Genomic DNA, 26,699 nt, shown 5'->3' with positions numbered 1-26,699 from the left:
TCGTGTCACTCGGGAGCTGCCATGGAAGCCACGGACACCTCTACACTTACAGGGACGAGGCCACACACAGCGCCAAGGGTACGCATGGAAAGCTCACACTGAACAGCGGGATCGGGAATAGCCACTGGGAAAGACCAACTTCCCAGCTGCTTGTGTTCAACATTCCTAATGGTCTGAGTCTCCTGCTTTTGAACTGAATTGTAACAGCACATAGATATGGAGCTTCTGGGCTGCAAATCCCACCTGGGCACTACACAAATAACCCGAATTGGAATAAAATACATTTATTGTCTCTCTAGGAGCCAGGTGAAAAATTAATTCCTTCATTTTTGGTCTCCAAGTACCATTTCTAGCTTAATGGGTAGTGCCAGCCTCAGGTCTGAGCTCTGCAGCCAAGGAAAAGCTGTACGAACAAGAGATATTGAAATCAAAGAGGATTTCTGAGATTTTTTTCTCTTTCCCATGAGCAGAAACCAGCAAGTTTCACACAAAATATTCCACAAAATCAGATATGTAAGAAGGAAACACAATCACAGCGAAGTGTCACATGGGAATATTCCTACTGAAGGAAATATTTCAGTACATCCAGCCAGTAATTCATTTTTTCCATACTTTTGATCCTTTTTCCATTCAAAATGGCCCCCTTTGTCCTTTATTTAAATAAATACCTGCACTGGTGGCAAAAAACCACCTTTCTATATAAATACTGCTTTTTTCCCAAATTTGCCATTTAATGGGATTTTTAAATTATTTATTTACACGTGGACTATCATTTTCCCTTCCGGCCTGGGCACAGCAGCGCTTCCAATCCCCTCAGAAACGGAGACTTGACCCCCCCTTGGGATCAGCACCCAGGCCATGCCCCCAGATTCCAGCCCCCCGCTCCCAGGCAGGTACCTGGCTCCGGGGGCGTCACCTGCCAGCATTCCATGGTCACCAGGAGAACGTCCATGTAAACACGAGCCTTTTTGGTAAACACTGAGATTCTGGGAGGCTCCAAAGGGAAAAGGGGTTGGATGACATCCAGCGTGGAGGGGCCGGGCTCAGCCGGGCTCCTGCCACTGCGGATCAGGACGAGGTGCTCCTGATCCCGCTCTGCCGGGCCACGCACGGAGTGGCTCCCTGGGCCTTCTTCCTTCTGGATGCAAGGAAAAGCTGTCAGTGCCACCAGCCGCCGGCAAAGATGGGATGAGCCCCTCAGATCCCAGCTGAGCCCCTCAGAGCCTGGCAGGATTCCCTCAGATCCAAGCTGAGCCCCTCAGAGCCTGGCAGGATCTCTCAGATCCTGGCTCAGCCCTCAGATCCGAGCTGAGCCCCTCAGAGCCTGGCAGGATCTCTCAGATCCTGGCTCAGCCTTCAGATCCTGGTAGGATTCTCTCAAGAGTCTGGCTGAGCCCTCAGATCCAAGCAGGATTCCCTTAGAGCATGGCTGAGCCCTCAGATCCCAGCAGGATTCCCTCAGAGCCCCTGGAAGCCAGGAGGAGCGCCCTAGCACCGCTCTGTGGGCTGCTCCCCCGCGCTGCCCAGGGGAGAGGGGCAGAATTCCCGGGAAACCCTCAGGCCCTACCTAGACCATGAAGCGGTGCTCCTTGCCGTCGTGGGCCATGAGGATGACGTTGCGGTTGGAGGTCCAGATGAGCCGGGCCAGCCGGAGCGCGTTGTGGGAGCCGGGCGACGCCGGCTGCACCGGCGGCACCTGGTAGGTCTTGACGCAGCGCAGCTGAGGCGCGGAGTTGAGCATTCCAATGCTTCCCAGGAGAGAGGTGTTCATCTGCGCAGACACCCTGGCTGATCCCGGGGCTCCCGGAGGGTCAGCGCCGCGGCGCGCGCCCGGAGCTCCTCCCACATTCCCACATCCCAGAGACCACCGGGAGCGGGGTCTTAACCTGCGAGCGGGGCCGGGCAGGAGCCCGCGCTGGAGGGGCAGGGGGCGGTCTGGCGGGAAGGGACCGCAGAGCTCACCCAGTCCCACCCATCCATCACCACTTCCCACCAGGTTCTCCAAACCCTGTCCAACCTGGCCTTGGACACTTCCAGGGATCTGCTGGGTTCCACTATTTGGAAAACAGGCCAAGCACTGCTGGTGCCAGCTCCAAATTCTGGAAACTGAGATTGCCCAACCCAACCCAGCGGGATACCACTCTCCATTCCCCCCCCCACGGCAATCCAGGATTTGTCCCCAGGAAACCTTGGCAAACCCCGGGATATTTTATTGCTGTTGCCATGTCCTGAATCCTGAGCAGTCCGACGTCCCAGCCATCCCTTCTCCCGGTTCTCCTCAGCAGCGGAGCGGTGTCAGGGGTGTAAATCACGGCATCCGGAGCCAGGAGCATGCGAGCCCCACTGACATTTTCACAATTTAAATCATCCTGAGTAATAACCCTTTTAGGATGACTAATGTCCCTGATTTTCCTGCATTAATAATTGTGCCAAACGGGACACGGAAGGGAAAAATCACCAGTGCACGAGGTCACATTTGAGAACTGCATGGAGGATTTTAACTCCTTATGTTTGGGCTGCAAAGGATTTTAAGGATATCTCATTGCACACCCCTGCCATGGGCAGGGTCACCTTCCACTAGTCCACGTTGCTCCAAGCCCAATCCACCTGTGACCTTCTCTCCCTTAGGATTCTTTCCCCGCAATTTAATGCATGAAATGAAGCGATAAAATCCCAGCCCTGAGTTTGCTGATGACGTGGCGCAGAGGGAGGGCTGGGAACGCGGCCTCACCTGCCAGAAGCACAGGTGGCTGTCGGAGTTGGAATACGTGGCGAGGTACCGGCCGTCGGGGGCAAAAGCCACGGCAGTGATCGGTCCTTTATGGCCATGGATAGTCTGAGGAGAGGGGAGAGAACAGGAATGTGGGAGATCCATGACCTGGCAGCACGAAAAACCAGAGCACTCCACGGAAATGTCTCGCCAGGTGGGATTTAAGGACACGCCATCACAGCTCCTCTGAAGTGTCCATAGCAGCTCAGCCAATGAAACTGAATTAAATCATCCCAGGAACACATTCCCTGCCAAATCCAGTTTTTAAACCAAAGGAACTTCTCAAGTCTACGAACAAAAATGAGTCTTTAATGGGAATTTTTAAAACATGGAAGCCTTGCACTCCCCACAGAGCTCCTCTCCCACAGCAGTACCCCAAAAAAGATCAAAAAGCCCAAGTCCATGTTAAATCCAAGACACTGCATGAGTTTCTCCTGGAAAATCTATTTCCTACTGGATCAGCATTAGCAAAACTCCATTATCAGTGCTCCTGTGCCCATCCCTGGGTTATTAAAAGCCCTGCTCAGTGTGGTGCACCTGGAATGAGCCTGATATATTAAGAAGCCATTAATATATTCATTTATTCCTTGCGGAAAAGGTGAGTGAACCCCAAACCTCCCCCTTTAATGGGATCCCCACAGTTAATTAGCTGATCCCACGTTTAGCCCCATCCCACTCTTTAGCACTTAACGAGCATGGAATACTTGTCAATAAAATATGTTTTGATGAGACAAAGGTAGAAAATCAATAGGAGCAGTACACTTGTTGCTCTTTTTACTCCTGGAATATGTTCCAAGAAGCACAAATCCTTCAGGGAATCCAGCAGCTTTGTTATTTAAAGGAAGTGCTTCTCTAATTGATGCTAATCCCTTCCTGCCAGGATTTTTGTGGTGTTCAGCTTGTGTTTTCCATGAGGAAGCGAAGCAAACCCAGATCACTGCTGTTCATTCCAAATATTCCAAGTTACCCTGTGGAGCTGTTCAGCTCCGGAGCAGCTGTATGAACACACAGGGGACATTCTGGGAAAATCAGTGTGATACCAGTTTGGAAATGTCTTAATTCTGCCCGAGGAGGATGGTGGGACCAAATGCAGCTGCTTCCAGCTTCCCTCTGCCCAGGTTTTTAATGCGAAGGGGATGCTCCTGGGAGCCTACTGGACTTCTGCACCTGCCCCCCTGCACCACAGGATACACTCAAGCTATTCCAACAACCTCATTCCAAGTCCAGTATTTGGGAAAGTCTCCACTGAACTGCAATATTCCACTAAAGGTGACATAAGAAATGCCCACTGGATCAATTTTGTATTAATAAATACAGTGAAATGTGTATTTTAAATTGATAATGCCCTCCTGGAGACACCCACTAATACTTGATCCCCTTTATTATCTGATATTTATCATTCCAAATTCCAGGGGGAATAAATAAAGGAGGCAAAAATCCTTGTACTGGAAAAGCAGCACTGCCATTCCAGTGCCCAGCCTGGCAACCCTTAAAATCGTGACAGGCAACTATCAGCTCCAAGCTCTGCACAGGATACAAAGCATCCAGGGATTGGGAACTAAAGGAGGAGGTGACTCTGTAACCCCTTCCTGGATGAGTGCAGAGCCACGGATGAAAAGTCATGGATAATAGAAAGTAAAAATGTTCTTACCAGGCTTTTAAAAAGAAATCCCTATTTTTGAAGCAATTTAATGGAAATCTCTATTAACTCACAGCAGTTTCATCACCTTTAATAATTTAATTTAATAAATAAATGAAAATCCCTTAATCTGTTATTTGGCACGTTCAGAAAAGACCTTTGGCCTATCCAATTAAGGTTATACTCAGCAGTTACCTTTTCTCTGAAATTTAGGGATGTGCTTTCCAGTGACCAGGACGTGGAAATGCAGGTGTGGATTGCAGGATGAACACCTTTAAAACACTGTTTTAAAGAACAGCATCTTTTACTCTGGAATTAATTAAGCCAAGCCACAATTCATTCCAAATGGAATATGAAATCCTTTTCTGCCTTCCATATAAATCAAACTTTGCCAACGCATCCAGGACTGAAATAAAATCAGCCCTGCACAATCCAATTAATGCTTGGATTGCTGGGATTTTAATTCTGGAAGGACCCAGGACCAAACATTATTGATTCCAGCTCAGGCTTAAAAGCAGTGTTTGCTTTGAAATAAACCCAAAATAACTTGTGTTTCTCTTTAATCTTCTGGTGCAAATGACCCAGGTTTTAGGTACAAAAATTACAAGTATTTCTGAAATGCAGCTCTAAATATTTATGATGAATCCCAAGATTTAATCAATAAAAATGGAATATTTTGGAGTCTCTCCTTATAGACCCAAACATGTTCCTAAAGGAAAAGAAGATAATTAAATAACCTGTACTGAATTAATTGGGCCAGACTCTGGTACCCAGCAAGAATTTACCTGGGAAAACATTAATATTTTCCCATCATCCCAAAATCAAAAATCAGGTATTCTACAATTCAGTTACCTGCAATCTCCCTCTCCAGTCTGATTTTAGTGTTTAATTTGATATAAAATAGCATTTTATATCGTCAGTATTTTCCTTTGTGTTACTGCACCTCTCAGTGCAGGATTTTTAATTCTGTGTTAATAATCAGGAATCTTATGCAAAATATTAATAATTTGGTTGCAATTTAATATTATTTCACTGTTTAATTGGGCAAACAGAGCTTGTGCTGAGTGATACCTTAATCCTGTTGCCTAATCCTTTTAATATTGTTATAAATGAATTATAGTTGTAATTATTAATCCAAGCGGTTTATTTTGGGATAAAAATTGCCATTTGTGCTTAATGCCATGTGTTTGGCTCAGGGCCTGTGGCCGTGGGGTTTAAAGCTGGGAAAACAAAAGGCACATTTCCAGGTGGAGCTACTGCTCTCGGAACTGTTTTCCAATTCCCTGTGAACCATCAATTATCTTTATCAAATCCCAGGATCTCATCTCAGCCCCTGATCAAGATGGAGCCTTATTTGAGCAGGACTGCAGCGCTATCCGTACATCAAGGCCAGAGCCAGGGAAAAGCTGGGAAGGAAGGATCAATAGTCATCATCGGATTGTGCTGGGCGGCTTGGGAGGGTGGAAGGTGCTGATGGAAGCTCCACCTTTTTTTTGGGAAGCTGCTGAAGTTTAACCTTTGCCATACCTGAGATCCAGCACAAGACAGCTCTGCATACAAGAGTGCTCCAAACCCTGCTGGAATGGCTGGGAGAGCCCTTCATCCCACCAAACATCCCTCTGGGATTAAGCACAGAACCACCACAAACCTGCTCCCACCACATCTCCTTGGATTCCCAACAGGGAGAATCACACTCAGCCTAAAAGTGACAACCTGTGTGAGGGAAAAACCACCCACGAGGATCTGGCTATTTAAAGGCAAGCAGCCTCCTGTGATCCAGGATAAAAGTGGGATGAGATCCCACACATAAAGGAAAAAACAGGATAAAACCATACATGAATCTTGTGGGGTACTTGGGTTCTCCCCCGGTGTGCAGGGGGCTCAGCATCTCCTGGGGGGCTGCTCCACACACCATCCACCTGGGAAATCCTTGTACAGAGCCCTCACCTCCCATCTGTCCATCTAGGAATACCATGATTTTAAAGATTTCAAATAATCTGCTCACAAACCCACTGCTTCCCCAGCTACGGAAAGCACTGCATGGATTCAACAGCCAACATTACAGCTATTTATTTCCAAAACTATGACGAAGCTTAGCTAGTTTTTTAAGGAATTCTGAGCTTCAGAATGGAGTTCCTAGAATATGTGAGGAGGAATGAGTGAGGGGGAATATGGAGGAGGAATGTGTGAGGGGGAATATGTGAGGGGGAATATGTGAGGGGGAATGTGTGAGGGGGAATGTGTGAGGGGGAATGTGTGAGGGGGAATGTGTGAGGGGGAATGTGTGAAGGGGAACAAGTGAGGGGGAATATGTTAAGGGGAATGTGTGAGGGGGAATATGGAGGGGGAATACATGAGGGGGAATATGGAGGAGGAGTGTGTGAGGGGGAATATGTGAGGGGTAATATGGATGGGGAATGTGTGAGGGGGAATATGTGAGGGGGAATGAGTGAGGGGGAATGAGTGAGGGGGAATGAGTGAGGGGGAATGAGTGAGGGGGAATGAGTGAGGGGGAATGAGTGAGGGGGAATATGGAGGAGGAATGAGTGACGGGGAGTATGTGAAGGGGAATATGGAGGGGGAACACGGATGGGGGAATATGAAGGTTGTTGCTGCCACGTGGGACAGAACCTGAGTGCAAGGCATGGATCCCCCTTGGAATGGGGGACAAACCCATCTCCAAACTGGCTCCTAGAGGGAAAAGCTCACAGTGAGGAAAAGTTGGCTTCCAGAGCCACGGAGCACTCAGCCCGTTTATTATGAGTGTCATGGAGACGGGGTGAGAAATCCGGAGCCATCGGCAGCGAGCGGCTCTGGGTCAATACCTCTCCCGAGACGTTGTGGGAATAATCAACACCCAGGCCCTGGGATCTCTGGGAGCTGCCAACAGCTGAAGGACAAATCAATACCGGCATGGGAAGGGCGCTGCCCAGCTCCCAGTGCTGCCAAAAACCCCACAGAGCCCAACCGTGCCCGTGTCCCACACTGGGAACAACAGCAACACTCAGAGAGGGTTTAATAAAGTCATTTTATAGGAGGAGAAGGAGAGGGAACCTGGTTTTGATATTGAATTATGGAGAAATAGATCAAAAATGCTTGCATTCGGAATAGTCATAATACAATCTACTAATACAGTAAATTTTACTGGGAAAAAACCCCATCCTAAATAAATGCTGATTTATTTTTTGTTAAAAAGGGGGATTTTTCATATCCATCATCCTAATAATCATTCCAAGTAATTTCTCAGTCAGTTCCTACAACCACCTTTTTTAAAAAAATAAAAATTACCTGCAAGGGAAAAAAAAAACCAAACCCAAAATGCTTTTCAGGATCCCAAAACCCCTCACAGGAAAGGCAATAAAAAACCTGAGCTTTTCTCCAATGACACAACTTTTTCAGCTGCACCATCCCCAAGTCATTCCATGTTTTTGAGCAGCCAGAAAAATCTGCAGTTGTGAGAAATTAAGCATAAAATCGGATTTGGAAGCAGGAATCTGTATCCAATAGATGGCGTTGCCCCACAGTAATTTATCTGGAAAATTTTTGTATCTCATGAATAATAATTAAACCTGAAAAGGACCTGTCCTAATTATCCTGGGAGTCCCTTTGGTCACCCCCAGCTCTATTTTCCACGGTTTATGTGGAAGATTATGAAGAAAAGTAAGGAACCAAATGCTGTGAATATTCCTCAGCACTGAGTAAATAATTCTGAATTTTTAGGAAAATAACTCCCAAACTTTCAGGCCAGGAAATAAAGCTTGAGGTTTTCCTTATTAACCCAGTGGCACCCGGTCAGTCCCAGGGAATGGAGCCAGCAGGACTCGATATCCTTAAGTCCTTCATTAAGCTATTGATCCCCTCGGCGTTATCCAGAGCGTTCCAGCAGCTCAGCGCACAACGGATGCGGAGCTCGCTGCTCCTCGCTCCCAACAGCTCCCAGGTCTGAGGGCAGGAATGCCCAGGGAGTTCCTTACCTGGCACTTGCCGGTGCGGATGTCGTAGAGCGCCACGGAGCCGTGGCGAGCTCCCACCGCGATCCGGTGACTGCGCTCGTAGTAACTCACCATGTAGAACCTGAGGGGAAAACGAGGGGACACCGGGAGATTAAACTCACTTGGGATTCCACTGGCTAATTAATTAAGGGCTGGAACAGAGATTTGATTTAAAAATCCACTCGCTGCCGGTTCAATGCTTGGCATTCCACAAAAACAACTGATGGGCGATATGGTACCATGGAATGTGATCAGGTTTATCTATCAGGTTTATTTATTTGGGAGTAATCTATGGGATAATCACCAAACCCCTGGATGGGAAGTCAAATGGTTAAGTGATCATCCAACACCCTGCGTGAATTCAGGGCATTTCCCGTGAAAGTCAAATGGAAAGGAAGGACAGTGGAAGGAAAAATAAGCAAACTCATCAATTTTTGATGGGCATAAAGAAAAGGGAAGAGGGAAGTTCACCATCAAACACTCTCCACTCCAATAACACCCTTGGGGTGAAGCGTGCAATAGTCCTTAATACCCAGTGTGACCACGTGACATGTACTGGAATTCCAACAGCTGCAAAATCCAAGGAATTTCAACACCTTGAAACCCAAGAGACTCTAAATCCTTATTGCAAATTCAAATCCTTGGGGATATCACTGTGCTTTATCACAGGGAGAGCAGACCTGTGAAAGTGCCAACTGCATTCAGAATTACGTTGGAATTTTGCAGTTAAATGTTCCTCTGCCAAAGTCTGCCAGAAATATCTGGAACCAGTCTCCAAAATCATGTTGCTGAGCATATTTAGGGCTTCTAACAACCCATCTTCCAGACTTCTCTCCTGGTTCCTTGGGATTCCCAGTGCCATAGCAACTGCTCGCACGCAGGTACGAGACGTGTTCTGCACTGCAGGATGGCAGTTGGGAAGAAAAGCAAGACGAAACACGGGAAAAAACCAATAAAGAGTAAAAGAGAAGGAGGAAAATCCCTAATTTTTGTGCAGGGAAAAGGGAAAATGCAGCTCAGATGCAGCTCTGCATCCCTGTGTATCCCTCCCTGAGGATGCTGGATGTGTCAACCACCCTTCCCCTTGGACTGCTCTTCCTATTCCTTTGATCCAAGGAAGAGGAGCTGCGCACCGGGATGATTTTGGCACACCACGTGTGCACATGTTACCATACAGCATAAGGAACGCTGGGATGTTGTAAAGGGATTAACAATGGGATGCTGTACAAGTGCTCCCACTTGGAATCTCTCCAGAGGTTCCCCCATTTGCTACAACCTGCTGGCAACTTCCCTTGGGCTCCACGAGGCCGTCGCTGGGTACTGGATCATTTTTACACCGGCTATAACCAGGAAATATTACCAGTAATTGCAAAGAATTTTAAAATACTGGATTGCTATAAATATACACAGGAATAGGGAGATTGGGCAGTAATTCCCATTTATCCTTCCCTTTATGTTTTAAGGAAAGCCACTTAAAACATCAGGAAGGAGGAAGATCATCTCCATCAGTATCCAACCTGGCAACAGGATAATTGTTCTTTCCTTGAAACTATTTAATATTTTAATAGGTTATTAAATTAAAAGGTAATGGCCGACAGGTGATTATTAGAATTTATTGGTTGGACCAGTTTAAGAGGATAACTGGGATATTTATCCACGTTTAAAGATACTGGAAATGCTCCTATTTTATAAATCACCTTTTACTCTTTGTTGTGTCACCTAACAGACTGCTTCACTCTTAATTAGGAAACATATCCTACTGCTGATCATGTCATTTACTTCCCAGTATTCCCGGAGGAAGAGCTCACCTGCAGATGGCTGGAAAGCATTCCTGAAGACCCTTTTTCTTAACTAAAGATCCTTCCAGGCAGTACATGATGATGTCCATCACCTTGGAAACAAAAATTACCATCAGCTGACAATCTGTGTTCTATGTTCCGTAACTAAAGTTCTGAAGGTCATCCCATTCCAAGCCCTGCCATGGGCAGGGACACCTTCTGATAGATCAGGTTGTTCCAAGCTGTGTCCAACTTGGCTTTGACCTTTGCTTCGGATTTTCTCCCCAACAATGTAATTTAATGCATTTAAAGTTTAAGAAATGAACTTGGTATAAAGCAAATCCTCTCCACACCCAAAGTCCTCATGGAAAGAAACTCCACGAGTCGAGTCAGACCCGTCACTGGCATCGAGCCCAGGACAGAGGTGGCCTCACCTCCACCAGCAGGTCCACGACGTCCGTTGGCATCTTCTCGATGAGGATCTCGATGACCCGGAGGATCTCGCCCTTGGCGCGGGCCAGCGTGGTGGTGTGGATGTTCTGCTGCGACTGCGTGTTGGCCGCCAGCGCCGTGTGCCTGTGCACCTGTGGGGAGCAGCCGTACGGGGCAGGAATTGTTACCTCCAAGATCAGCAAGCCTCACCTTGCATCCAGCACCACCATGGTCACCGCTAAGCCCCATCCCTCAGCTCCAGCTGGGGCTGGGATTGCTCAGACGATCCTCAGACAGACCGTGCCTGGAGCACACCACGCTCCCAGCACCGCCCCGTCCCGCTCACCCTCCAAACCCCACGGAAAAGTCTCCTTTAATCCCCCAAGCCCCTGGCTGTCCGGGAGCAGGGCCCGCTCACCTCCTTGGCGATGGTGGTGATGAAGGCGGGCGGGCGGGCGGTGGCGATGAGGGACAGCGCGTGGCGAGCCGAGCGCGCCGAGTCGGCCGCCGGGCTCAGGGGCAGCCCCATTGTGATGCTAAACGGGAGCCACACAAAGGCAGGGACAAAGGAAAGCAGCATTAGAAATATAGAGTGAAAAGATTAGAAGCAGCTTATAATGTCAGTTCAAGGTCACTGGGAGCACTCCAGCAGTTCCAATATAATGGACTCCCAACAAAGAGCAGTGATTAGGAGTCAGGGTGTTCCAGCATCAACCCCAAATCGAATAATTAACCATGAAGATTGAAAACAGTAAGTGCATCTGTCCAAAGTGGGCAAAAGGCCTTGTTAACAAATTATCTGTATGTGCTGAATACATATCACCCCACGGAGGGCCAGGCGAGCCCGGAGCGTCTTCCGAAGGATTTATGGTTTGGTCTTTTACAGTATTTTAAACACAGCCTGAAAAATCCTCTGGCCAGAGTAATTCTCTTTAATTCAAGGTTTTTACTAGCTGTGACAAGATAAAAGCAAGAAGCAGTAAGGTGGTAAGTACCCAGTAACTGCATTTAGCAAAAATAAAATTTCTACGTGCCCTGCACATTATCCAAAAATTCCTCAAAATGTAGAAACATGGAACCACAGGCTGGTTTGCATTGGAAGGGGTTTTAAGGATCACCTATTCCTCTCCCTGCCATGGGAAGGCACATCTTCCAGTATCCCAGGCTGCTCCAAGCCCCGTCCGACCCGGCCTGGGACACTTCCAGGGATGGGGCAGCCACAGCTGCTCTGGGCACCCTGTGGAAGGGGTTCCTCCTTCTTCCCTGTGCTCTTTGACTGAATTTTTTGGGAAGAGAACAGCAGGAGTTTATAACCCCAACAGGTTTCTTTTCCTTTCCCATCCCTCACCGTCACTGTACGAATTAGAACTCCCAAATGTGAAACTGAATGAAGTCTCTGCCACAAGGTGATGTATGTCCCCATTGGCCTTTCCTTGGAAAGCCACATCTAAATGTAACTTCAAAACTCCTGTCCAGGTGTTCCATGAAAAAGGGATAAGCCAGGGGAAGGAGTTATCCCAGCTAAGTTTTGGAGGGGCTTCCCAAAGCCAGCAAACCCCAAGTGCCTCTCTGCCACTTTCCAAAGGCTCCGTGTCACGCCAGCAATGTTTTTCCTTCCAGGATGTTTGGCAGTGACTGTTTTCCTGGAAAGCAACAGGCTTCGCCTGGGAGGATGTGGGGAGAGCTCGGGGCCAGCCCTGTGAGGGGATAGGAATGGCACATTCCAACCAGGACAAAAGCATCCAGACCCTCCTATTCCACCTTCCACTAGGTCAGATTGCTCCAAGGCACAGATAAAAACGTATGGATTGATGATAAGGTGATTTGCTAATTTTGGTATATCAGATCGTAATGGTGCCCAGAGAAGCTGTGGCTACCCCATCCCTGCAATTGTTCCAGGCCAGGCTGGATGGGACTCGGAGCAACCTGGGCTAGTGGAAGGTGTTCCTGCCCATGCCAGTGGGTGGAATGGGATGATCCTGAAAATACCCCTCAACCCAAACCATTCTGTGGAAATCTGTATGAAACGTAGCTTAATTCAAAAAGCAAAAATACAGTCAAAAATTATTCCTGTCATCACCCAAGCCAAGCCACCAAAGCATAAAACTGCAGGGAAAACTCTTTATCCTCTCAACTGAGCAGTTTCCCTTGGCACACTCTAACCTTCGGGAACCAGGATGAGCTGGGCAAGCGAAGGAGTTCCAAACACCTGAGTTTTGCCTAACAGCTCGGATATTCCCTTGATTCAGCAGGGAAAAAAGAAACCCACTCGTTTTCCTGGTCAATAAATGTGATTTCTTCTTTTCTATCTAAAAGCAGAAGCTTGACATAAAAGCTCTTTGATAAAACCTCCGGGAGAGGCGCCGGCAGCTGTGTGCCGTTATTGTGTCCATGGCAAATCCGGCACAAAGCGGGAGCTCAGCAGGGCTCTGGGAGGGTGAGATCCACACTTAACCCCTGCACACATTGTTGCTCCGTTTCTTTCCATCTCCCTCCATCCTGGATCTGTCAGGAATGTAACAGGCCATTTTCAATCTAAATCTTGTTATGGATTAATAAGCAAACGCTTTCGCGCTTATTATGCAATTTATCATGAGGAAAATTGCGGCGGGCTCCTCAAGGCTCCACGCTGATCCCTTCATTTATTCCCTGCTCTGAGGAGGGAGAGCCAGACTAATCTTCCTGACAGCTAAGGGTGGAATCACACGAGCACAAGGACTTGCTGAAGAACTGTGGTCACTTGGAACCTGGAAGTCAGGGTTTACATAAAACAGGGCTTAGGAGAGGCTTTGGGAAGGGAAAATGTGGTGGTGTCTCCTGTCACACTGCAAGGAATAACTGGAACTCAGACAAAAAACAATGGTAATCCAATTTGTCCATATTCCTCTGGCCAACACATGGCAAGGATTCATTCTTTATATGTTGAGGAAATTAAAACTTACATAAAATGGGCAATATCTATCTTACAATAACATCAGAACCCTCAACACCGACGGATGTGGAAACACATTCCTGGGATTAAAACAGCCCTGGGCAGCTCCTTATTGCAGGTACCATTTAAATTCTGTGTGTTATCAACAAACATTTCATGGAATCATGGAATGGTCTGGGTTGAAAGGAGCCTTAAGGATGTCATGGGCAGGGACAACTTCCACTGTCCCAGGTTGCTCCAAGCTCTGTCCAACCTGGCCTTGGACACTTCCAGGCATGGGGTAGCCACAGTTTCTCTGGGAATTCCATTCCAGGGCCTCCCCACCCTCACAGCCAAGAATTCCTTTCCAATATCCCCCTAACCCTGCCGTCCATCTTAAGGCCACTCCCTACTCCTCATTCCTCGTCCCACGTTCCTGCCAAGCTCCCCAGCCCCAGGACTTGAACCAACGCTTGCCCACGGGTGGGATGCCCCAGCTGGGAGTCTGGCAGGGATGGCTGCAGGTACCCACTTGGCCAGCTGCTTCTCGGCGTCGGCGCAGAGCTCCAGCAGCCCCATGAGCACGGCCGACACGTCCATGTAGGGCTCCCAGACGGTGAAGCCGCGGCCGATGAGGTCGATGGCGGTCCTGCGGATGGTGCTGTGCGCCGGGAGCCGCGCGCTGGGCGGCTGCAGCAGCAGGAACGTCAGCGCCTTGCCTGAGCGGAGGGAGAGCAGGGCAGCGTCAGAGCAGCTGTGGGAGCCCGCGATGGCTGCGCCTGCAGGGACCTTAGAGACACCCGTGCCACCCCTGCCGTGGGCAGGGACACCTTCCACCAGCCCAGGCTGCTCCAAGCCCCGTCCAACCTGGCCTTGGACGCTGCCAGAGGTGGAATCCACGACCTCTCCGTGCCACTGCTGCCTCTCAAACACAGTATTTTCACTCCGTAAGACATAGCAGTAAATGGACTTTGGGGGGAAAAATAGAAGCTGACATGCTGAAATGTTTCTTAGAAATAAAGCTTAAGAGGGAAGGGGAGAGAAACACCCCAAACAACTTCACCAATCCTGAATCTTGACCCAGGTTCTGCACCTTTTGGAAATACTTATTAATATTTCAGTTAACAGCCCACTTTGAGATAAAATGAATTATGTACACATAGATGGAGGAGGGCTAAACCAAGCAACGCTTCCCGATAATTTATCGTTATCTCTCCATCACTATTCATTACCCCTCAATAATGGTCCTTGTGGTAAAGATAATTACTGATTTTATCAGGTTTTTCTTGAACTGTCCTCAACAAGTTGCTTGCTTTGTTTACTAAACAAGCCTCCTGCTGTTTTTAGGACTGGGAAAAGCCAACAGACAGTTTTTTCCAGTAGACTCACACCAACCAATCCCGATCCATGCAGAACAACCCCCAAAATTCCTTCGTGTCATGCCACGGAAGGTCGATTTTATGCCTCAGATACAAAACCTTACTAAAAACGTGCCTCCTCAAGCATTACTCCGATGAAATATTCCTACCTTTCCCCTCAGCATCCTGCTGCTGACACCAGCAACAGCTGGACTGACCCAAAGTCCCGGTGCTGGTGGGTCCCCGGCCGGGACATCTTTGTTTAAAGCTCTGCCTCGGCTTAAACGAAGGAATTAATATTGACAAAAACATCCCGGCGCTAATGAGTTGTTCGTTAGGGCAATAAACATGTCACATTAGAGTCAGCACAGCAACAAGGTAATTAGCCCTGGAAAAGCTCGGCACAGCAGGGCTGGAATATCCTGGGATGATGCGCATCCCTGGGCCCGCAGATTTGCTGCTTCCCATTAATATTCAGCCAGAAAAAGTCATTAAGCACCAAACCTAAAGCTCCTTGGGACGGGAATTCAGGTGTGACTCACTGGACACATTTCCTCAGGCAGCCCCGGAGCTCAGGGAATGCCATTCCTACATAAATTGGTATTAAAATGTAATTTTATTCCAGGTGTTTCATTCTGCAGTGGCACATTTGCTCCTTAGATCACTTTATTAACCCAGATGTGCCCAAATACAAAACTTTATCACTCATTTTCACTGCACAGAAGCCCCTGGATTCCCAAAATGTCTTTCCTTGCAGAATCTCTCAGAGCACACGGCTCCAGGCAGCCTTGTTATCCCCAGTTTGCCAATGGATTTTAAAAAATGAAATTATTTGCTCAGGAAAATCAATAGCCCAGGCAGGAATGAGACACTGAGAACTCCGATCAAGATCCAACTAAATCCAAATGATGGACTCCAAGAATCGGATTTAACTTGATTGTGACCCTTTCTGGATGATTTTTTTCCCTGACCGTCCACAGAGAGACAGAAATTTGGAGAGCTGCGTTAAAATTCCATATCCCTTCATCCCTTTCTGCTCTTGACCCAGAGAATTTTTAGTCTTTTATTTTTATTCCAGGTATAAAATCAAGATATTTTCAGGGCTAAATTAAAAATTATCATTATTGGGTTTTTGTGTAAGGATGATCAGGTTTTTTTTCCCATCATCTCCCATCTGGAATTGCTCCAGGCCAGGTTGGACAAGGCTTGGAGCAACCTGGGTGAGTGGGAACTATCCCTGCCCATGGGATAGGGCAGCCACAGCTTCTCTGGGGAACCTGTGCCGGGGCCTCAGCACCCCCACAGCCAAGGATTCCTTCCCAATATCCCATCCAAACAACCTGCCCAATTATCCAAGCAGGGATATTTCTATTTCTGGTCAGAAATGCCACTTGCTTCCCCTCCTGCCCACCAGCTGCCAGGAATTTGGGACACCATAATGGCAGAGGGGTCTGAGTTAGGAACTGAACTGCTGGCTGGCTCACTGAACCCAGACTCCAGCAAAACTGGAGTGACTGCATGGATCTGGGAGCATGGAAAGCCTGCCACTCCCCTTGGAAGGAGGCCCAAGTCAGTGTCAGGGAGAGCTCAATAACTCCATGGACACGGTGTCACCTGCGGCACCACCAGAGCTAAAGCGCAAAGAGCTGCTCATTAGTAACTCCATGGATGGCAGCTGCCTGGAAAACCCCCTGGATTATCCATGGAATCCGGCATTTCCATACCCTGGACACAGGAGCCCGATTTCTCAGCCCATTAACTCTGTAAACACAGCATTAGCTGCACTTTTGGGGGGGGGGGGGGGGGTGGGGGTGGGGGATGTGGGGCATCTGCAGCCAGCAATTCCTGGGGTGGCATTTTATCATGGAATAGCTCTGGGAACGAGTTGTGAAGGTTCCAGGGATTAATGCAGGTGCCAGGCAAGGGCACAACAGGAATTTCTAGAGAATTCCACCCTCTCCAAAAGGCACAACCACAATTCCATGTCACTGGAAGGCAGAGAAATACCCCGGATTTGATGGACTTACAGCTTTCCCAGAGAAGCTGTGGATTCCCCATCCCTGGAAGTGTTCAGGGCTGGGCTGGAAGGGGCTTGGAGCAGCCTGGGGTAGTGGAAGGTGTCCCTGCCCATGGCAGGGGCTGGAACAGGACAAGTAACCAAGAACAAATCAAATAAATGCAGTGGAAGTGCTCTGCTTGACCTGGGAGGAGAATAAAGGATGTCAGAATTCCAGCAGCTCACTCCATCAGCACCAATTCCTCGGCAGCCTCTTAAGGTACATTCCCAATCCCTAATCTTGCTCTTTTCCATGAAAATCTGAACGAGCCGGTTTGCATCCCTGTCACCAACCGAGGCAGAAGAGGCCCGGGGGTACTCACACGTGTGCCTGGCCAGGGAATAATTGGATCCACCGCTGGTCAGGCCGAATCCCTCGGGAATCTGGCTGGAGCTCCGGGGCCGCGTGAGCAGCTTGGGCGGCTCGATCTCGGCCCCGAACTCGGCGCCGATGACTCCCAGCAGCACGATGGCCGTGGCCTGCTTGCGCCTCTCCTCGTAGGACGTGGACACCTTCTTGGGCTGCGGGAGGCCGGAGGGGCAGCCTGCGTCGGGAGAAAAGTCCCAAGGAGGGGGAGCTCTTAATATCCCAAACAGTGTTTTCCAGAGAGAGTTAAAAAAAAAAGAACGTGAACCGTGTCTTTGGGACCACCAGGATTTTCAGGCATGGAGAAGATTCCTCTAAAAAGCTCCGAACAAGTCAAAATATCCCTTCAAAACCTGCCAAGAACTCACGGGGAAAAAAGTCACCAGAAAACTCCCTAATTCCCAGGTTTTTTTGCTCAGTGATAAAAGATCCATGGAATTCTATGTTTATCTAGCAATTTCTGAGTTGCTTCTTGTTCATTTTAAATTAACAAGTTGCAATTTTTATTGTTTTTATAAGATGGATTTTTTTCAGGCTAAGTTTTCTTTATTATTTATGATACAAAAGCATCTTTTTGATATAGGATCCATCACCACGTCCAGCTTCCCGTCGAATTTTAGGATAACAGTACACACCATTAAACCAAATGGATATTTTCATATAGCAAAATGTCACATATGGAATTGTAACAATGGGACAAAACCGTAATTATGAATTTTACATAGGAGTGAAATACGTGTTATTAGTTCATCACAGTCCAGGCATTCTGAATTCCACTAAGCAGAGGAGGTTTTTTCATTTGGAGTAGAATCCCAAAATCTTAGAAGAAATTACTGGAATGAAACTGCAGTCACTTATTCTGACAAATAAGGTCCACTCTTACCTAGATATTAATTCCCAGCACCCTGGGAAATTCCCTACCATTTGTTCTAATGAAATAAGGAAGTTTTTAATCCTTCCCAAGCGCTGCTTTCTGAGGAGTTGGGAAGCATCACCTGACATGGGATCAGGCTTGTGGATTAACGAAGGGTGGGACGGCTCTGTTAATGACATCCATGGGGCTCCAGAGGAAAACAAGGAAGTTAACCAAATTTTAGGAGCTGTGGTCAGGCAACTCCGCCAGCCAAAAGGGAGAGAAAAACAAGGGAAAGCTTAACAATGGGAAGGGAGGGGAAAAAAGGGAAAAATCAATAGCAACTGCCTTCGGAGGAAGAAGGATGAAAACGGGCTGGAACAAAGCAGAGAAGGGAACAGTTGGAATTGTCCAACAGTCGTTTCTCCCAGGCTCCCGTTAACATTTCCATGTGTCCCACTGGCTGTCGCAGCCCACGGCGGCCTCTGTTCCCTGGGATGGCCGGAGCCGCAGCTCCCAGCCCATCCCAGGTGCTCGCCCGGAGACACCTGAGGCCGGGATGAACTGGCACCGGGTGCCGCTCCGGGATGGGTTTACCCCTTCCATCGGCGCCCGCCCTGCCCGGCGGAGCTCGGCCCGGCTGCGGGTGTGAGCTCCGCGGGCGCGGCGGCAGCGGGAGCGCAGCAGATGCTGGAGCAGGGCAGCGGGATGCGGATCAATAGCCCAGCGCTGACCCCGGCCCGCGCCCGCCGCGCTCCGGCCGGGAAGAAAGGAAAAGCCAACACATGTGCTGCTTCCAGTAGGAAATTAAACACCGCGGGCCCCCCCATCCGCGGATTACAGCAACGCCGAGTTAACCCTTCGCTACATCCCCGAGGGAGGATCGGGGAGCATCCCTAGGATTACAGGCTCAGAGAGTTCTAGAATCACGGAAGGGTTTGGGTCTGAAGGGATTTTAAGGATCATCCCATTCTGCCCCCTGCCATGGGCAGGGACACCTTCCATTAGCCCAGGTTGCTCCAGCCTGGCTTTGCACACTTCCAGAGATGGGGAATCCACAAGCTCTCTGAGCAACAGAATCTGTATCAAGAGAATTTTCATGCATCAACCTGGAACAGTAAAAGAAATCCTACAGGGAATCCACAAGCTCCATCTTGATCTGACCTTCATCCAGCATCTTCCCCCAGGAAAGCTCCCAGGACTGGGCTGGGAACCACGAGCTGAGCTCCTTCCTGCTGCTCCCCCCGTGCCTCCAGCCCCCAGGTGTCCAGGACATCACTCTCTGTTAACCTCACAAGAAATTCCAACCTGGACAGGGTGGGAAAGATCCATAGTGTTCCATTACCAATCTGGAAGGTGAAGGTTTGATCCCCACAGCTGCAGCGGAGGATTTTCTGCCTCAAGAACACAACCCCCAAAATCTGCCGTAACTCCAAGGAATTGAAAGCTAACCAACCAAACCCCTCCAATACAGCAAAACCCTGACCATCCCCCTGCAAACCTCTGGATGCGGGAAAATCCTGCTTAAATAGAGGGGGGGGGAAACTCCTTAATACTTGCATCTTTCTTTTTTTAATTACTAGGGGAAGCCCCCAGTTAACGGGAATGGTTTCCCCCAGCTGAACTGGCAGGCAGAACTGCCGCTGGAATAACACCTGGATGAGGAGCCCTTTCATTTGGCCATGAAAATTTGGTATTTTCTCCCCGCGCGGCCTCTCCCTTTAATCACGGCAAGAGCTGACACATAGATCCATTTTCCTGACAGGACGCTTGATCACCCTATCACAGGGAGAAAATTAATAACCTCCAATAGGTCTGTGTGGAAAACAGAAGCTGCCGTGCCAGAAGGACAAAAACCAGTGGGATTTTAGTCGGAAAAAACCCCAGTTTCAGATTAAGACAAACCGATGGCACCCAAGACAAAACAATCCTAAATATCCCCAAACATCTCCATTTCTAAGCATGAAAGCCCCACGAGTGCTGGAAGCAGGCCGGTGCAGGTTGGAAACGTGGGTGAAACGCTCCCAAATTTCCATGGTTTCAGAGGCTGCTGTGGGGTATCGATCGCCCTGCCGGGAGCGCGGCGCAGAGCGCGGCCACGGGGTCAGGCTGCATTTAACACTTTGGAGCACTCCGCTCCCCAACTCCCGAGCTGCCGTTAATTGGCTTTGCACACTTCTTGGGGAAAATTAATTTCAGCCGAGCTAACAATAAAAGGATTAAAGCCTGAGTAAGTTCTCCAGGTTTAACTGGCACAGGAATCAATGGGTTTGAGTTAAGGCGGTTTTAGGAGAGGTGCACTCTGTATTTGCCAGCAGGTGCAAGCTGGGGGTACTCCCCTGCTGCAGGAGCTGGGGACAGAGCCAAGAACCAAACCTAAAATCCATCCCACAGCCATCCTGATCCACCAAATCCGTGTCCAGCCCTGCTGTGAACAGCCAGAGAGCCCTGGAGAATCCCCTGGGGCCACCCCACCCCAGCTCAGGGGTGCAGCTACACAACACATCAGGCTCAGCACGGGGATTTACTCACGGCACTGCATAAAGTAATACCTGGAAATACAGAGATACTGGAAATAGAGATTTCAGATGGATAAAATTATTTGCTCAACACACAGAGCACTCTTGAGGACTCTTTCCAAATAAATCAGAAGTGAAAATATTGTCAAGGAATCCCAGTGACAGGGAACACAAGGAAAACGCAGGAAAACAGGAAAACATTTTATAAAACCTGGGGTTACTCATCACCAACCTCCTGTTACTAAAAGTCTCTGGATAGCTTGGAAGTGGGGCCATTCCCACATCCACAGCTCCCTCAGCTGGCCCAGCAGAGAAGGGATCTTGGGAGCCTCGAAAGGGAGCTGGAATTCCTGCCTGGAAGGGCTCACGCCAAGCGGAATTTCGGGAATTCCTCTGTGGCAGCCCATCCTGGAGACACACGCAAATGTGGGAAGTTAAGGAGCCCTCCCCTGTACCTCCCACCAGCCGTGCCTGGGAATTCTGACATCCAGGAGTTCCCAGGGAGCTCAGACCGACCTGGAGGAAGCTCTGAGTGCTGCGTGCTCCCAGCCCAGAGATGTGTCACCAGTAATTCCTAACAAAGCTCCACACCTGGACTTGGATATTTTTGTAGAGCCCCACGTGCCCCAGCGCTCCGGGGTCATGGAACGGGCTGGAAGGGATTTTTAATGACCCCAATTTAAATCGCTTTTACTCTTCAGTTCCTTGGAATAAAAACATCAGCATAATTCCAAATGGGAAGTCCAGATCTGGACTGGTTTTACCAGAGTCTTCCCTTCATCTAGAAAGAGCTGGAATTTGGCAAAGAATTTCTTATTAATTAATTATTAATCCTTATTAACATCTTATTAAACCCTGTTAAAAATATTATGTTTGCCATAATAATTCAGTCCCAATTACTCATTTCTAATACAAATGGTGTCAATACAATCAGTGCTCTGGAATATCTGGAATTCTTAATTGGCAATAATTTAATGGCAGAGCTCTTTAAGTACTGGGAGCTGTCATGCATTAGAAATTACAACTTAATTTCTTTAATTGCAGGTAGAAAAACGTGCTTTTCCACACATAAAATGAGTATTCTTGCAGCCATTCCCATCTCTTGCAGTTCACTGGAGTTTTCTGCTCCCTTTTATGAGGGAATATTTCACTGTGCTGCAGCATCTGGGAACACAAAATGGGTGAGGATGCTGCAGCCTTTTCCAGGGAAATAGGCAGAGACAAAATGGATTCTGTGCTGCTCGGATGGGGAGTATCAGACACCTTTTATCCAGCTTTTAAAGCACTGGGTTCACCCATCAAAATTTCCCTCAGAGGGGACATTTAGGGGATGATAATCTCCATTTTTTAAAGACCTGTTTATTGTGAACAGGATCTCAATACAGAGAGCGTTTAGATCAATGATCTTTAACATTTAAATAAACTGGGTTTAAACTTTAGTGACAACTTCCCAACAGGACCACTTGGCACAAACAGTGATGAGCTAGATTTAATTTGGAGTAGCTACAGCCCAACTCACAGCCAAAATGCCAAAAAAAAAAAAAAAAAAGCAATTTCCAGTACATTATGGCTTCGTTTTTTTTTTTTTTAAACTTCCACCAGATTTTTCATGTGCAGGAATGGGATTCTGGAGCTTCAGAGTCATTGGCATCAATTTGCCTACAAAAATTTACCCACAAAAAATGGACCCACAAATCAAGAAATACCATTTAAAAAGTGTTTTAACAGAACTAATTCATAATTTCTCTTTTAGCTAAGAACCACGAGATGTTTTCAAACCTGCACAGTCCAATTAGGAGCTCTCCTTCCCTTCCCATCCCACTCCTGGAGCGGGCCAGCCTGAAGGAATCCACAGTGCCTGCTTTAGGGACCTGAAGGACAAGCCAGGAGCACACTCCTGCCACACATTTCAACATCATGACTCTACTGCGAGATCCCAAAAGGAGAATGCAGGAAGCCTGGGAAGCTTTCAATGCCAACACTCTTGGAGTTCAGGAAAGCATCCCACCGGAGCGTTCCCACCGCACATCCCTGAGTCAGCAGAGTAAAATTACAGGGAAAATGGTTCCAAGACAAAGAAACACAACTTTTCCCAAGTAAATACGGATTTTTCGCAGTTCCACAGCCTTGCACGGGCAGGGAGCCTTCCCCTGGACCAGGCTGCTCCAGCCTGGAACACTCCCAGGGATGGGGCAGCTGCTGGGCTGAGCACGGAGCCCGGGCAGCCCACGGCTCCCAGCTCTGCTCCAATGCTTCTCCCTTAATTGGAAACCAGCCCCAAACTGGTTTTGTGGGGTTGGGAAGTTCCCTAACGAATATCCTGAGCAGCAGATGCTGATCCCGCAGATGTCCAGCCCCAAACCCCTCATGGAGCTGAATGGGGCTTGCTGGGAGACATCTGCTTCCCTGGCAGATGCCCACAGCTTCCCAACGCAGGCTGTGCTGGAAAACCCCCTTCTCCTGAGCCATATTCCTTTAAAAAGGAAAAAGGAACAGAGTGCGCCTCGTACCTTAGGCTTTCCCACAAGCAGCTGCTTGCAAACAGCAGGAACCCAAATTCCCTGTTAATTTGGGTACAAGTACCTCACAGACACTCCCCCAAATGCAGAATTCCTGTTGGTACACCTAAAAGCTCCCTCAAAGCCCAGCTCTTCCATGCTAAATACCCGTGTCCCTGCACTCACATTCCATTTGCAATTTAACAGGACCCAGCAGAGGGATGAGTTGCTCTGCATTTTCCCAATTAGCATCTGAAAGGGACTGAGTTTTGGATGACAAACCCTCACTTTTTTCAGGAATGTCACACAATAGTCCATGATATAGTGGATGGGTTCCAGTGAGTGGCTAAACACAAATTAAAAGCTTTTCCCCCTCTCCCGGGTGGGTTTGGGGGACACAAAACTGCCTGTGACAGGTTTTGGGAGGTGCTTGGCTCCAGTGGAACCTCCTTAAAGGAAACCCAGCAGGAATTTTGCGTGGAACGGGGGCCAGGGGCTTCTCCGCTGGGGCTGCCAGATGGTGCCATTTGTTGTGGAGCTCCAATCCAGCCCGAATTTTCCGGGGCTGGAAAACAGGAGGGACGCAATGGGAAACAGCACCTGCTGCTCCCCTTCCAGTCCTTCCGGCAGCAAGGAAGAGAAACTTCCAAAGGAGCTGCAGAACTCAGTATTATTAAAAATTAATACTCCTAAAAGTTAGCATGGGAAACTAAAATTAAAAAAGCCCTTGCCGTTTGTTGCAATGTTTTCTTCTGAAATATTTGATTTCTTTGACTAAAAGAATCGTAGCAACACATAGAACAAATAAGAAATCCCTTTGGAATTAATTTTAAATCACTTTAGTTAGGTGGAACCAAAACCACAAAGTCTATAAACTACATAATAAAAAGCAATTCAAAATATACTCTGAATAAGCCAATTAACCAAATTCCCAAATTCTGACCACTGGAGCCAGGAGAATTTATGTCCAACTGGGAAAAAACACTACTGTCCATGTGCAAATTATTCCAACAAAACATTTGCTCTATTTTTAGTTACCCAAAAAAGCCTTTCGGGCACTAAAAGGAGATCTGAGGTCAGACCAAATTTTCTAAATAACTTCTGAAATGTTTAAAAGCCACTGGAGTGTATTAAGGATTTCCTGCAAGGAGTGTTTCAGCCAGCTCAGCTAAAATGTTTCCACCTCTCAAAGTTCTGAGGTGCATTTTAAGAAATGATCTGGATAATTGGAAGCTTTTGGGGAGTCCCAAGTTGGAAAAGATCCTGTTGAGCACCACACCCCAGCAATCCCATCAATAAATACTGGTCTTAATGGGACCCTCAGAGAAAGAAGCTGAGGTGAAATTGTCTCAAAATTCTTATTTTTCCCTCTATTCTCCCAATACAAACCTAACTGTATTCCACTGAAGCCAAAATTCAGGATGCAGCACCCTTAAATCAGATCTTCCACCAGAACAAACTATTTGAGGAACAATTCTAAAGAATTATAAAGAATCATAGAAAGTCTTTGTTTTTGAAGAACTAATGTTGGTTGTGGGCAGATTTAAGAGCTCCAAATGTATTAAAACAGAGACATTAATTATCTTGATAAAATGAAGGATCTGAATGCTCACCTGCTGCGATGTCATCATCAACCAGGTCGTGCTCCTCCTCCTGGACTTTGGCTTCTGTTCCTGAGGGATCCGGGGTGGCAGTCCCAGTCTGAAGGGCTTCTGTGGTCACTCCAGCTGGAGGGAACAACCCAACACCCCAAAATCAGGCATTTGGGGAAATAATTCCCTGTTTCCTGCAGCAGCTAAACTTCATTTCATTCCTTCAGGTCCTGCCTTGCTTTGGGCTCCTTCAACTCCAACCTCGCCAAAGATGGTCAACCTCATCTAGAAATAGCAAAATTTTGTATTTATTTGGCTTTCCAGGGCTAACATGGATTATTCCCCGTTCCTGGAAGCATCCCAGGCCAGTCTGGACGGGGCTTGGAACAACCCAGTCTGGTGCAAGGTGTCCCTGCCCGTTCCAGCCCAGAGCATCCCGGATAACCATTAAACACCTTCAATTTTGTGCTGCCACGTTGCGGATTTCCCCTTCAAAACAAACCACGATTCACCTGAATTAACAGAATTTTAGGAATACAGGAAGCAGAAGTCCCCCCAGCTAATTTCTGGGCAGAAAGGAGCTTTGTGCAGAGGCTGTCCTGCCTGCCATCGACCGGCTCCCCACGGCTCGATCGATGCCGGCCGCTCCCTGGCTGCCGCAGCCGCGCGCACACAAAGGTCGCAGCCGGGTAACCTCTGGCTTCCCGTTCAACAGGAGCCACGTTCCAGCTGCAGGAACAGCCTCTAATTCCGGAATATACCGGATATACCTGTCCCCACACCAAGGGTCGGGGCCCCCACAGCACGTTAAGGCAATATTTACACTAACGATGATAGATCTATAAACAAGCAAACTAAACCAGGAATTTGGTATTCAAAGGAATCCCTTCCAAAGGAGAACTGCATCTGCAGAATCTGACACCGATTTGAGTCTGCTGGACCCAAAAATTGGCTGGTTTTTGCCCCCTCTTTCGATATGTATCAATTTATTATTTGTAATTCATGCCCCAATATTCAGCGGCAAAACTGGGAGGAGTAGGGGATGTAGGAAAAAATGACTATTTCTGTATCTTTCCTATTCTCCTCCCTCTCCTTCTAGCAGAAAATGAGACTTTCCACAAGTCTGTTATATCCCAAATAATTCTTATTCCTTTCAATTCCTCCAAAGCTGTAGCTTTGATTCCAAGCATTTCAACACTTAAAAAACTTAATCCCAATTTGCTAGTTTAGACCCACTGGAAAGGTTTCCAGCCTAACTGAGCTCAGAGAAATTCAAAACACATCCTAACATCCACGGAATCCCTGCATTCCATTTAGATTCAATACCGTGATTAGACACCCTAAAATCAGTTGGTGTTAACAGAGATCTTTGAATAGAAACCACATTTTCAGGGGGTAAAAGCTCATTTCGAGGAAGATGAGAACGTTGGGATGTTCTCATTGAGGGGAATGAAATCTGTGAATTCCCTGGAGGCCTGGGACACCTTTGCAGGAGCCGTGGAGAGGTGAAGCAGCCAGGACTGGACGGATTACTCGGAATGTGGGGCTCCCAAGGCCCCTTCCCCGGTCTCCCCGGCGAGTGGGCTGTTCCCGGGGCGCTCCTTACGGGAGATGACGCTGTCCATGTACTGGGGCAGGTAGGGAGCCCAGGCGTCGATGGTCTCCTTGCGCCCCGCCTGCTCGATGCGGCGCAGCTCCGCCAGCAGCAGCGCCTGCGCCGCCTCCCGCACCTGCAGGGCAACACAGTTCAGGGCTGCATCAACCAGCCGGGCAGAAACACACCCCAGAGGGCCAAAACCCACAGAAATACAGATATTTAAATGTAATTCTTGACAGGGTTAAACTAGGGTTTAACTAGAAAATATTCCTGAATCGCGAATAAAGACCGTGGGACCTGTGCTGGAAAAGAATTGTGTGGGGTTTTTCATACGGAG

General features: G+C 48.1%; 1 protein-coding gene across 3 annotated transcripts in view; it reads right to left on the bottom strand.

The window, feature by feature from the left end:
• Positions 1 to 710: 710 nt before the first annotated feature.
• LOC309584672 (WD repeat-containing protein 7) overlaps positions 711 to 26,699 on the bottom strand; it is a 42,803-nt gene continuing 16,814 nt past the window's right edge. The window contains exons 19-29 of one of the 3 annotated variants that reach the window (XM_082300842.1): positions 26,372 to 26,495; positions 24,787 to 24,900; positions 17,260 to 17,481; positions 14,055 to 14,241; positions 11,030 to 11,147; positions 10,614 to 10,763; positions 10,210 to 10,292; positions 8,384 to 8,483; positions 2,732 to 2,836; positions 1,568 to 1,771; positions 711 to 1,138 (exon numbers count right to left, since the gene is read on the bottom strand). In XM_082300842.1, coding sequence (XP_082156968.1) covers positions 1,568 to 1,771; positions 2,732 to 2,836; positions 8,384 to 8,483; positions 10,210 to 10,292; positions 10,614 to 10,763; positions 11,030 to 11,147; positions 14,055 to 14,241; positions 17,260 to 17,481; positions 24,787 to 24,900; positions 26,372 to 26,495 — 1,407 coding nt within the window. In that variant the 3' untranslated portion in view covers positions 711 to 1,138. Of the gene's footprint in view, positions 1,139 to 1,567; positions 1,772 to 2,261; positions 2,344 to 2,731; positions 2,837 to 8,383; positions 8,484 to 10,209; positions 10,293 to 10,613; positions 10,764 to 11,029; positions 11,148 to 14,054; positions 14,242 to 17,259; positions 17,482 to 24,786; positions 24,901 to 26,371; positions 26,496 to 26,699 lie in introns of those variants that run through there. The other 2 variants (XM_082300844.1, XM_082300843.1) reach the window with 2 other exon arrangements.

Source organism: Coloeus monedula (genome assembly GCF_965178545.1).
Source record: "Coloeus monedula genome assembly, chromosome: Z".
Lineage (NCBI taxonomy): Eukaryota > Metazoa > Chordata > Aves > Passeriformes > Corvidae > Coloeus > Coloeus monedula.
This window is presented reverse-complemented; position numbering and strand designations above follow the sequence as displayed.